General features: G+C 39.4%; 1 protein-coding gene across 1 annotated transcript in view; it reads right to left on the reverse strand.

Moving 5' to 3' along the window:
- Window positions 1-309: 309 nt before the first annotated feature.
- FREM1 (FRAS1 related extracellular matrix 1) overlaps window positions 310-13,892 on the reverse strand; it is a 68,690-nt gene continuing 55,107 nt past the window's right edge. The window contains exons 35-37 of the mRNA XM_064643127.1: window positions 13,297-13,412; window positions 5,276-5,361; window positions 310-3,973 (exon numbers count right to left, since the gene is read on the reverse strand). Coding sequence (XP_064499197.1) covers window positions 3,774-3,973; window positions 5,276-5,361; window positions 13,297-13,412 — 402 coding nt within the window. The 3' untranslated portion in view covers window positions 310-3,773. The remainder of the gene's footprint in view (window positions 3,974-5,275; window positions 5,362-13,296; window positions 13,413-13,892) is intronic.

Here is a 13,892-nt window from a genome sequence, read left to right on the forward strand (position 1 = left end):
GTATTGATGAAATCCCCTCTAAGTCTTCTCTTCTCTAGACTAAACAGGCCCAGCTCCCTCAGTTTCTCCTCATAAGAGAAGTTAACTCATGGTACAAAGAGAATTTAACTCATGGTACAAATGTGATTATAATATTAATTCAAGAACAGGCCCAAGCAGAAGAAGAAATAGAATTCAGAAACTGCATAGAGCAAACAGCAGGTATATTATGCTTAACTCTAAGTGCATTTCTACTATGCTAAACACTATAGCTTTATCACTTGAGAAAAAGTTTTTGAGATGATGAAATGAAGTACATATTCACCAAAGTATATTTTGGTTTTTTATTAGAATACATAACAGAGTTAAACATAACAATATATATAGCATTCTGAATACAAGAATTACAGTAGCACCAGTCTTGTGATGTAAATAATGTAGAATCACAGTATTCACTGAATCTTACACATAATTCTCTCCAAATTATTTTTATAATTTGAGTTAATAAAGACTTGAAAACATTCAGTGAGTTTCCATGTGTAGAAAAAAAAAGAACTTTTCTGATTTTTTCAGACTAAAAACTTGATACTTTAAAGTTAATAGCAACACAAATATTTTAGAATATTTTTGTTTGGAAAAAGTGTTTCTGTGACCGGTTGCGTAGCCATTTTTTCATAACTGTTGTCTTTGAGTCAACTACTTTTCTATCAAATTTGTTTGGAATTGGTCAACATATTTAAAAGATATTTGACAGGGAGTGAAGGTGGTTAAAAGGGACAAGTACACAAAGAACTCACATTGCCCGTCCCTATAGAAATCTAGGCTAAGTACTGGGTTCTTTTCACTGAGCTGTTGCATCTTGGTTCTATTGCTCTTAAAAGGTATATGGATAGTTCTGGTGAAATAAATCCTTTGTTTATCCAGAAAGTGTGACATCCATAGGCGAACACCAGAATTTACACACTCCTTATTCTTACTTTCAGCCTTTTGAAATTCCCCTGCTGATGCTGATCCTCTAAATACTGATTTATACCTGAGTTTACTTAGTCTAATTCAAAAGTATTGAAGACTGGAAATATCCCCAAAGCTCCTCAGGGTTTTAGGCCCATCCTTTACCAAGCTTCTTAGATGCAATAATTTCCTATGTCAACAGCAAAAAACCCCTTATTTTTGCTTTCCCTGATCCAAGTATGCTGTATTCATTGAACTCCAGTATTCTAATAATAAAAACAAAAGTTGTAAAAATCTCTGAAAAAAATACTTCTCTTTTAAGGACAGAAAAATTAAAATTTATTAATAAACATTTGGAAGAATTGATTATATTGAAAAACAATACAGCAGCCTTTCAGAGCAGAAATAAACTTGCACTGCAATATAAGAATTTTTGTTTCATTAGTGTATTGTATTAGGTATAATTAGAACAGTAGCACATACAGTTTGCACACCTAACATTCTGTTGTGTAATGAATCTTCATATTCTGCAATCACTTTAAGGCAGTTCAAATGAAATACAGAAAAGGGAAAATTTCCCCTCTTCTCACAAAGACAAACCTGAGGTCACTGTTGTCTCAGATGGCATGAGTCATTTATTAGTTACTGATCGAGTAACAAGCACCTTTTTCAAATTCCCTCTCCATTCATATAATTCATTTATTAAATAATTCAGATAGGTATTTGAGCAATCTCAATAGGCTTTATAAAGATAGCACCAATAAACTCTACAGCTTTTATTAAAAGAGGGTCATAAAGAAATAAAAGTTTATGCTTGTATCTCTCTTAGTCAGCTTTCCCTGGAATTCCATAACACACCACTGAGAGATCTCAAGAGTGCTTTTTTAGATGCTAATTTTTTTCTGTAATGAAAACTATCAGAAATAAAATCAGGTCTGGATGGGTACTCAGGAGTACCTGGTTTGGAGACAATTAGCCTATACATGTTGATTTAGAAAACTTCTTAAACAAAAGAGTTAATGTCTAGAAAAGGTGTCTAGAAGCTTGTCATAAATGTTATCATTTAAAAAAAAGGGAAAAAAAAAGGAAAAAATAGAGAGAAATCCTGGAAATATTTTTGTCTGTATCTGTTGATAGCAACAATAAGGGTGAGGAAGCTCTGTCTGCAGTTCTTTTTTCTCTGATTTTGTAATACGCTCATGTTTATAGGCAACAGCCCTTTCAGAAAGGTTCTTTCCTATATACAAAGACTGTCCAGCTACTCACATGCATATTGATTTAACTTGTCACAGGCAAGGAGGGAGGATGAGTAACCAATGCACACCAGAGGCAAGGAAGAGGGATATATAACCCCTGAAAGTGTCCCTCAGCCCAGAGAGGAGAGGTGATTCTGTTGCATCTGTCCCTTGCAGGACTGAGAAATTGCTGTGAGAAACCCTAGAAGGAGGTTTTGCACCTTTGGGGCAAAATTGATCCAGAGGCTGGCTGAACAGATGATTAAGGGGAGGATCAACTGGTGGCAGCTGGCAGACAGATGGGGGGGGATGAGAGTTCATAGGTACAGGGCAAATTTACCCCACTCAGTACCAGACCAACTGTCACCCACTGGGCAAAGAGAGGGTTTGAGGGGAGCTTGAATTTTATATTTTTTGGGAAACTTATGCCTGGTTTCTTTTTTTTTTTAATGTTAAGGCCGGCAGTAAGAAGATCCTAAAGCAAGCTTTTGACAGGTCAAATATAAATTTATTACAATGTTACAAAATGGTTATACTGCAACTGTGTATATCTAAAATAATAACTTATGGCCAGCTGGTTTTTTTCCTATTAACGGCTGATTTTAAACTCTTTCTCAGAAATAAATCTGGATTTTTAAATATTATTCATAAACCTCAAATCCCTAATAAGGACTTAGATTAATACTTTTCAAAAGCCATAGCTGCTTTAGTACAAAATATCTCTCATGATTACATTGTTTTATACACACATATAAATCCTATTGATGTTCATGTGTCACTGAATATCCTAAGATAATATTCTAGGATTAAGCTTCAGTATTTTTTTAATAAATCATTCTTTTGATATAACATTAGATGTAGAGATGTCCCATTATTTAATTACACTAAAAATTACACCAGTATCCTGCAATTCAAAAAAACCAGTTAAAAATTTTGGTTAGGAATATGAAACAATATGCAACTCTGTATGAACAGATCCACAGGGATCCAGAGTTGGCCTTGGGAGGTAGGAAAAAAAACACAAACTTTGCTCCTATTGTACTCTGTCACTAAATCCAGCCATTGGTACTTTTGTAAGACACTGCACTAAGGCATCAACCAAAGAAGCCCTGTGTACTTACATGATGTCACTCCCCTCATCACCCAAGAGGACCTGGTTCTAGCCAAAAGTCTGCCCCCATTTTCACCCCCAGCAGTCTTCCTCCTTTTGTGACTGCAGTTTTCATTGCAAACAAATTAAAGCAACAGCCAATTCACAACCCCTCCTTAAGAGCAAAGCAAATTAACTGATTTGCTACTTTTTTTTTTTAAGTACTTTTACACAGAAGTGCGATGAAAGCTTTGAGGCCTAGCTCTTTGGTGTAAAAATACATACGAGTAAGTGATACATCAATGTCTTTGGGGAGAATTCAAAATTTAATCTAGACTTAAACTTTGCAGTGGACCTCTATACCTTGGTTAGAGGCAGTGCATCTGCACCTCTGGCAGCATATAACATAAACCTTGCTGATAATCAGGACAGTTTTCTAACTACACTCCCATGTCTGCAGATAATACACTGAAACAGCATGAATGTCCACTTATGCTTTCACAGGCATCCTCCATTCCTTACAACTTTCTTGAACATATATAGCTGTTTGGTCTGACATTCTTGCAGTCAGTTGCTTGCCATTTTCCTCGCTTCTGCACAAATACACAATTTCTTCCTCTCACTGGAAAGCGGTTGGAGCCTCTTCTCCAGTTTATGTAGGTTACAGGTTCTCCTCCGTTCCACTCCCAATGTCCAGGATTGACTTGGTCATTCAAGCCTGTGTGAAATCAGTAAGACCAAATCAGTGATGTTTACTGTTTCTGGAGCCCGATGCCAAGAGAAGTATTTTGTTCTGTATCTTTGTTGAAAAATGCATACAATTTAGCGCTGAGAAAAACCCATCTGATGGAACACAAATAAAACACAATTTAGTATTTAATTAGGCCACTTGAATAACAATTAGGGCCATCTGAATAAGAAAAACATACTTTTCCACATTAGCGCCTATCTAAAATGTTTTTCCTCTTTCCATCTATCACATGTCTATGCCTTTACAGTTTCTGTTCTGATACTTGAGATAGCAAGGAGAATATTATATTCTAGTCTGGGCAACCTCAGATGCCTTCAGATTTCCTCTGAATGTAAAATCCTGCAGATGTTTTTAGACCTTGTTTACACCATTTAGATTAACAGTTGTAAAATTAGGTTGTGTTAATTAGTACAACATAAAACATATTTTTTCACTTAGCCTCTGAGTTACTAAGACGGTAAGGTAGGTGACATATTTTTAGATAAGACTTGTCTTCTTAAGAGTGACCAAGATCAGAAAATTGACATAACAGTCTTGTAGTCTTTATTCTTGTCAGCAGAATTTATTTCTCTCAGGTTAACAAAATCATGAGACCACTAAACAAGATTCCAAACTAACTGTATTTTTTAAAGTTAATTTATTATAGCTAGTAAATTAATCTCAGAAAACTACTTAGAGCTGACAATTGCAGATCAGAATTGAAAAATAAGAACCAAATTGAGGACAGTATAGCAGAAACAAGAAGACCCATCTGAATTCTTTCCATTTCTTACTAAATATAATGTGCATAATAAGAACTAGCTAAATCTAAAATGATATGATGAAATGTTCATCTAATTAATTCATAAGAATTCTGACACAAGATGGCATCATTAATTTATCAGGAACATACATAATTGTTTAAAGTTAAAACTAACAAATAAAAAAAGCTAAATTAAAGATAAATGAAATAACAGTCAAAAGAACGGTGAGACAAATAAAAGTGTAGGAGCTATTTTCATCAGCTTGTGTTAAAATGGGAAAGGTTTCAAGATAAAAACTATCCAGCAATGGGCAACACAATAAACTCTTCTTTTTGATATAGACTTATAAAATTAGTGAGGTAAATTATGCTTTTGGCTTATGCTTTGCTCTGAACTAATAAAAGCAGCAGAAAGTTGAGTACAATCCAATGTTTGAAAACTGGGCTGGAACTGCTGTGGCAGTTCCTGCTTTTCAAGGTGCACAGGAATTTAATGCTCAGAGAGGACAGGCAGTGGATATACTTGCCTATCCAAAAGGGCATCCTCCCACCGAAGTCCCACAGCCACTGCATATGTTGTTCATTAGCCACACTTGCTAGACTCCCCAGGTATCTAGGCTCAAGAAGAGAGGACAGAGTAATTAGCATTCCACAGAGTGACAGACAGGTCAACTTATCAACATGGGGCACTGGTTCTAGTATAAAGCATATAAGTAACTTGTCACAGGAAAAAAACCCCATGACTTACTGAAATGAAAGAATAATTACATGGAAATAAAGTCTTAAAATTGTGGATTACGTGGAGAGGAACCAAAGTCCTAGCCTCATTTTTCTAACAGAAAAATTGAATCAGCTGAGCAACTGAAAAAAAAGTATACAGAAAATACGTGCCTCATATTCACAAACTGTGTTTTAAACCATTAGCACAATTATTGATATCATATTTTCCATAAAATAATAACTTCCTTCACAAAAATCCAAGCCACTGAAAGAAAAGCCAGCTTCACTCATTTGGTAGTAGAGCAGACTGTATCTTTTTAAAATCAGGTTCTGAAAAGACTGAAGCTTTGAATAACAGATTTAAGTGGTGGTGTGGTTCTGAAAAGTAATCTTAGAATGTCCTGAGTTGGAAGGGACCCATTGCAGTCCAACTCCGGGCCCTGCACAAGACAGCTCCAAGAATCACACTATGTGCCTGAGAGCATTGTCCAAACACTTCTTGAACTCTGTCAGGCTTGGTACTGTGACCACTTTCATGGGGAGCCTGTTCCAGCACCCAACCACCCTCTGGGGGAAAGAATCTTCCCCTAATATCTAAGCTAAATCTTCCCTGTCACAGCTAACACATGCACCCTCTAAAATCAACATTCAGGCTGTCACATCATTCCCTGCATTTCTCTCTTCTCCACCTATCCCACCCTCTTTCTTCTTTAGTATTTTCATCCTTTTCAATTTTGCCTTTCAGTTGAGGTATTCTGTTTTTCCATTCTTTTATGAACCTGCACTCGGTAAATGCAGGTATACCATGGGTTTCCGAAGTTGCTCTTCACAAGAAGTTTCATATCTGAAAAGGCTCTGAGGAGCAGCCCATTCTTCAGAGGGTTGTCTACAATGACTACACATTTAATTCACAATGGAGAGCAGTTGTGGTGTGTATAAAGCAGACTATTTCTGAATTAAGTCAATATATAAGTTCTGCTCTGCATTTGTACCTAAAGAATGCCATATACAAAGGAGTATTTGCAAACCCTAACCACTGAGTGGCCTTGCCACTGACGAGTCTTCCAACCGGTACCAAACATGTAAGTACCTGCAGGCTGCTCTTAAGCCATTTAGAGGCCAATCTAAATCCTGGAGGATTAAGACAAATGGTATTCTTCAAATTTGTCAGACACTGTCAGCCATCAATGGCTTCATTCTCCTATTTATCCATCTTTCTATCTGCACTGATATCATGTCAGCTTTTTACATGTCATGCCTGCTGTTGCCATCCCTCTGATGCTGTCATATCTGTCCAATATTTCTGACTGCCACTCAATCTAACAGTGATTCCAACCCTTTCAGCCTCTCATAACATCGCGGGTGATGCTTGATAGGGCCAAAGCAAACAACACTGCTCATCAGAACATGTTTTAAGAGAGCAAAAACCCCTTTTGTAGAAGCAGAATAAGCCAACGGCTTTATGAGGTTTTGCTAATTTCAGTACTTTTGCCAGTAAACAGAGACAAAAGATCACTATTCCTCCAAATGAAGTAAAGACTGTCTTAAGAGCTGGAACAACAACCAGGTCTCAAGAATTACAGGACAGACGTGAGTCCACTATGGAGACCATGATGGTGGTGCAAGCCCACCATCAAGCCTGCTGCCCAGTTAGAGACCCATGCCTGGAGCTCCATTCCTGTTACTGCCCTCTACCTCTTCTGAGAGTAGTGATCCCATGGATTCCATATGATGCCACACAAGACAGGGAAGCAGCAAAAATTTACATCAGGAGGAGTTCAGAGTAGTAGTCCACAAATATTCTACACAGTCCCTACTGCACAAATGGACCATTCCTTAATTTGGGCCCAGAAGGGAATAGTACAAAACAAATTCATTGTAATGCTGATGGAGGATGCTCCTGCTGCAAAGGCCTCCTCCATTATCCCAGCAAGTCAACCAAAACAGCAGGGGGTGGAGTCGCTCTCTGCTCTACTTTGCATGGTGGATCTGCCAAGGCCTGCAGGACAGCTGGGTGTTAGCCCTCACCTGTGGAATCATGGCTGGCCTAGACAAGTAATATAGGTCCAGTCAGGGACCCTCTAAGTTCAGGGACCACCAGAAAACAAAAGGATGTCTCAAATGAACCAAGTTTGCAGATGATACAACACTGGGAGGGGCTGTTGACTCCCTCGAAGGCAGGGAGGCCCTGCAGAGAGACCTCCACAAATCAGGGGGCTGGGCAATCACCAAACAAAGTACAACAAGGGGAAGTGCCGGATTCTGCACCTGGAATGTTTGACCAGACTGGGGAATGAAATGCTGGAAGGCAGTGCCACAGAAAGGGACCTGGGGATCCTGGTCAAAGGCAAGTTGAATCTGAGTCAGCAGTGCCCTGGCAGCCAGGAGGGCCAACTGTATCCTGGGGGGCATCACTCAAAGCTTTGTCAGTCAGTTGAGGGAGGGGATTGTCCCGATCTGCTCTGCACTGGGGCGGCCTCACCTTGAACATTGTGTGCAGTTTGGGGCACTGCAATATAAGAAAGATATTAAGCTCTTAGAGAGAGTCCAAAGGAGGACAATGAAGACAGTGAAAGGCCTTGAGGGGAAGCCATATGAGCAGCAGCTGAGGTCAGTTGGTCTTTTCAGCCTGGAGAAGAGGAGATCAAAGGGGAGACCTCATTGCAGTTACAACTTCCTTGTGAGGGGAAGAGGAGGGGCAGGCACTGATCTCTTCTCTGTAGTGACCAGAACCCAAGGGAATGGCCTGAAGTTGTGTCAGGGGAGGTTTAGGTTGGGTATTAGGAAAAGGTTCTTCCCCTAGAGGGTAGTTGGGCACTGGAACAGACTCCCCAAGGCAGTGGTCACAGCACTAAGTCTGACGGAGTTCAAAAAGCATTTGGACAACACTGAGGCACATGGTATGAGTCTTGGGGATGGTCTGTGCAGGGCTAAGGATTGGACTCGATGCTTGTGGGTCCCTTTCAACTCAGCATACTCTGTAATTCTGTGTACACTTTCCTCACACAGAGGTGTGGTGGGATGGCTCAGAAACATTGCTCATGTCTTTCCAAAGGGGTTAGCAACTGCCTGGTAGGGTTTGAGATTGTGCACTCGCTTATTGTACAGGTTCCCAAAACTGCACCCAGTGAAGCTCTCAGCAGGACTTCAACTGTGTCTCTCATCACAGTGAAATTTTGTGCATGGCATTTGTGCCTCTGTGTCCCGAGGGTGACATACTTCCACTCTTCTGGGCTCATTTACCAGGCACTGAATCTCCAGTGAGCTGACATAAGCTCTTGGAAAGTATTGTACTCCATCTTCTTCTGCAGACAAATGTCCAGGAAAGCAGGCTCAGTTAATTCAGGGCATTCTCCCAGGCTAACTGCTTCAGCAGGAGGATACCATTTCCCCTCACAGTGACTGTGGTCACACTGACCAAATCTGGGGCTAAGGAGAGGTTTGGGCAGCAGTTTCTGTGGTATCACTACTAGCTGACCAAGAGCAAAAATAAAGCATTTTATCTAGCTTCTGTTTAAGGACACTCAAAATCCAGGAACTAAGAAAGTTACTTCAGGTAAGCATACTTACTCCTGTTATTTCAATTGTCTTAGAAAATGTGAAAACAAAAAGTACCATTCTGTATCAGTAACTGCTGTATCATTTATGACATACAGGGGTGGTCTGAGAAATACGTTTCAGACTTTTACTTCAATCCACATACCAGAGAGAGACTTCAGCACTGTGAAAGGAAAGCACTGAAATAGTTATAACGTTATCTAATCTTTTCTCTATAGGAGTGCTTTCTAAATACAGCCTGAGAAACACGCATTATTGAAGACAGAACAACTGTTCTAATTGTTACACCTAATTAAGGGGTTATATGTATTGTAGGGAAATGAGATCAGTCCTGAAGGAACATACCACTTCTGATAATATTAATTACTGAACCTCTAGGCAGAGCGTCAGACACCGGAAATGACAAGATAACATTATTTATGGAGTTGTGTAAATCTAACACTTCCTAATGTAAATTACTCAAGATAAGGAGCCATGCTATATTTCTGTGTTAAAAAGCCCACTTGAAATTGTTCCTATGGGCTTTAAAATTTTTGCCATCAAATCAAGAGCATCCTTTATCTTTGAGCAGTTGCCTAAATTAAGGAAATATTTTGGGTAGCTATTGACCTTGAAGTAGAAGTGGAAAACACTTAGCACAAAGACTTTACTGATTTTCCATTAAATTATCCAATAAGTTTTAAAGAGTCTTGTACCATTTTGTTAAATTTAACCTCAGAATAAGCACATTTGACTAGGTATGAAGGTCTCCATAGGACAAGAGAATATTTAATTTTAACTGTTGTAGTAAATCCACATCCTATACTGATGTTGAAGGAGGTGGGGGGTGACTGAGAGGCTGCGCTCATCCCAGTCTTTTGTTTGGTCACCTATCCTGATGCCTTGAAATAGGTGTCTAGTGTTGCTTACAACACCTTGTCGTATTCAGAGCATTCAGATGAGTGGCAGACACGATGCAGAGCTTGCAGGAGCCCTGCACTTCCAGAATGGCAGTTGAAAGTCAGACAAGATACAATAGACTCTAGGTACCTGAATTCCCATGCTGGAGTCACTCGTAATGCTGTAAATTAAACCTGTCACTTACAGAACCAGCACAGTTTTAGGAGAGGAGGGCAGCAGGCTCCATCTTGCTTTGCAGTAGGCAACACTGAGCCATCCTGAAGGATCTAACCTATTTTGTTGGATGTGGTTCTGCCTATGATTCCCAAGGATTGAAGCCATATGCAGCTAATACACTAACACCAAACAAAATAACTGCCCCTGACTTACATAGCTAGCAGTAAAGGATCTGAAATCTGACCATATTTGAATGTTTATTTAAATGTTCAAGAAGATAAAGGTATAATATGACTAACAAAGCAAAAGACACAACCGTGGGTTCTGTCTATCCAGTCCTGTTCCATCCCCTCAGTGGCAGCAGTGAAACCATCTCACATGTGAGTGAGCCCTGCTGTACTGACCCTTGGAGAGGATGTGTTCCTATGGGATAAACAAGAACTGTGACATAAATCACCAAAATTGCTTCTAAATCAGGCTGCTGTGGGATCACTCAGCCGTAATATCCCCCAGATGCTTCTCTTCATAGTGCCAAGAACCTCTTCATGCATACAAACAAAGCTAGAGCAACTTGCATCATGACACGCATTTATGTGTTCTACTTCTAACATGCACATGGAAACTGAAGGAAAGGTTGGTATATTACCTGCAACAAATGGATGCGATGTGTGTCAATAAAAGCCCAGATCTGCATAAGCAGATCTGCATAAGCCCCCGCATATATAGTTATGTCCAGACAACAACTGCTTACACAAGAAATTGATAGCATTGCTTTCATGGAATATAATCACAGAATATCAGGTTGGAAGGAAACTCAAGGATCATCTGGTCCAACCCCTCTGGCAAAAGCACAGTCCAGCCAAGATGGGCCAGCACCCTGTCCAGATGAACCTTAAAGTGTCTGATGTCGGGGAATCCACCACTCCTCTGGGGAAACTATTCTAATGGATGGTCTCATTGTGAAAAAAAGTCTTCTCTTGTGTCTAGTTGGAATCTCACCAGGAGTAACTTGTTCCCACTGCTGCTTATCTTTTCTACGTGACTCCTTGTAGAAAGGGAGTCTCCATCTTCCTTGTAGAATCCCTTTAAATGCTGGAACATGGTGATAAGGGCTCCCCTAAACCTTCTCTCCTCACATAGCAGGCTTTCCAGTCTTTTGATCATCTTTGTGGCCTTTCTCTGGACCCTCTGCAACCTGCCTACTTCTTTTTTGTACAGCTTGTTGCCCAGTCCATCAGCTCAGGATAGCAATGCTTCCTCAAGGAGGCTAGGAGGTTGGTTACTTAGAGACTGTTAGTGAATCAACTTTAACAGTGCTTGTGCTTTTCCCCTTGTCTTTGTAATAGAAAAATTCTAGCAAGACAAATGAATAGAAGTTTAAAGTAATGTCATTTTTGTAGTAATAAAAAATTATTCTTTTTCAGTGAAGTTGGCTGATTTACTGAAAGTCAATTCTAATATTTTCATTTAATGCTTGCTTGATCTATTAAAAATTGAGATTGACCTCCATGTTGGTTTTACTTCCTTGTTTGAAATATCAACTATTTAAATGTCAACAGAATAAGTATTAATAACAGAAATACCATAATCAGTGGCAGTGGTGATTGCCAGGAGGAGCTGGGAAAAAGCACAGAACTAAATTTACTAAGTTATCTTCTTGTCTCATTTTAAGTGTGTTCCTGAGATTGTGCTTTTGTAAATCAGTTCCATATGGAGGACAGGAGGACTTCATTTACCAGGATAAAGCTTTCTAAGTCTATGCTAGTATGACATTAATTGAATCATCGCTGCCCTAGGATTCATTTCCTTGTGGACTCAGTGATATGCCTTGACATTTTGTGCAGGTGTTTAACACAGTCATTTACTTACTGTTGCTTTCATTTATTTACTGCTCTTCAGTTTAATATCTACATTGTACAGTATAGCCTTCACCAAGAAGTTACCACCTACAAAAAATATGGGTCCCCAGAAGCACACTCTTTTTGGAGATGGGAAACACCTCCCAGTAGAGTGACATATATTCCCAAGGTATCAATTGAACATTGAAGCCTTCAGAAAAAAAAAATAAAATATCACTGTTTACAGCTTTTTTTGCATAAATACCATAATAAATGCAGACAATAGAAAACAATTTCAGGAGCCGAAATTTTAAGTAAACCAAGTAGTCATGTGAAATTTGGGGTGAGCTCACAAGAGCAGGTAACATTTACATTTTAGCAAAGAATATCTTCCAATAGCTGGGAAGTATTAGAACCAACACTTTTATTTTGTATGTTACCAAGACAACATGATCTGGCAGAACTGAGTGGAATGAATCAAGGTTTGTTATGCATGCTTGGCCATGATTCATGTTTCCTGTATGTCCTTCCACTGCTTACGGAATATATTCTGTTTCTTTCATTTCCGAGTCTTCCCTGCTCTAATTTTCCTTTTACGGAGTAATGGAGAGGTCTTTTTAAGCCCTTGCTATTATTCAGATTGGTCTTTGACCTGATGCTCATAATTCAGTACAAGGTAGAGAGAATACATGATCCTAGGGCAAGCTTCATTTTACCATGGCTAGCATTTCTTCCAGTGCTAACTTAATGCTCTTAAAACCAAAATCACAAAGCAGATGCCCAAAGAGCAAGACTGTCAGGGTTTTTATTTGACTCTTACTTTGAGACAACTATTACTGTTGTTGTTGTGGTTGTTGCTGCTGCTGCTGTTGTGGTTATGCCTTTATTTATCCTTAAAAAGTCAGAAACATACTGTTAAATTGAAAGTTAAAGTTTTCAAGTAGTTACAGAATCTGCAGAGCTGCATCTTCAGAAAAATACAGTGAGGCACACAGGAGCTGGCAACATCTTACTGTTGCTATATCAAGTGAAGGTAGAGCCAAGGAAGTGGTGGGTCAGAGAGGATGAAATTCTGAGTCATTGCTGTATTTCTCTTCTCTCAGACTAACTCTCCCGTTAGGAAATATCCTTAATGCAAGTGGACAACGTTGGAAATTTGTGCTGGGAATACGGTAGCATCACCACCTGAAACTTTATGAGACTAACAGTATTTCTATCCTCCACTGGGTCTGAATCCCAAAAATTGTTCTGTTTTTTTGGGAACTATGCAGAACAGCCAAATTGGGGCATATCTGATTAAATTTGGCCTCAAGAGCAGCATTCAGCTCAGGGCAACAGCAGTGCACATCAAACACATTTGCATGGTGGTCGCTTACTGTTCTCTGCAAGCCTGAGCAGCAGTGTTCCAGGTGACCTTGTGATTCACTACCAGGAAGTAGCAGCTGCCTTCATGATAACTCCATCCAGAAGGACATTTCTTCATGCTTACCTCCTAAAATAAAAGAAGAAAAGGTAAAACAGACTTATGCTCGCAGTGATCTGTGAGCAGATGTCTGTGCACAGATAGTCTGTGCACTAATGCCCAGAATTAAACTGAGCATGAGCTTCAATGTGTATCAATAAAGCTACAGCATTGCTTAAAAGACTTCAATAAATAAGTGCTTGCCAGAGGAGGCTACAATTTATAATTAGTAGTTTTAATGGTGACAACAGGTTTCAGTTCAAAAATCCTCTAAAGAGATTGTGTTAGTTTGGACACCACTGACTGTGTCCTGCAGTCTGCATAGGGAATGCAGTGCAACAAAATTCAGCATAACATCTTACGTGATGGAGGGAATGTATGTTTACAGAATACCTAAGTAAGCTAATTTCACTAACTGCTACTCATTCTCTCACAGAGTTCATTCCCAAACTGTCTTATGCCCACATACTCACAAGCACCAAGGCACCAGTGCTCACATGGTTTGTCCAG

Source organism: Pseudopipra pipra, chromosome Z (assembly GCF_036250125.1).
Source record: "Pseudopipra pipra isolate bDixPip1 chromosome Z, bDixPip1.hap1, whole genome shotgun sequence".
NCBI classification, from domain to species: Eukaryota; Metazoa; Chordata; class Aves; order Passeriformes; family Pipridae; genus Pseudopipra; species Pseudopipra pipra.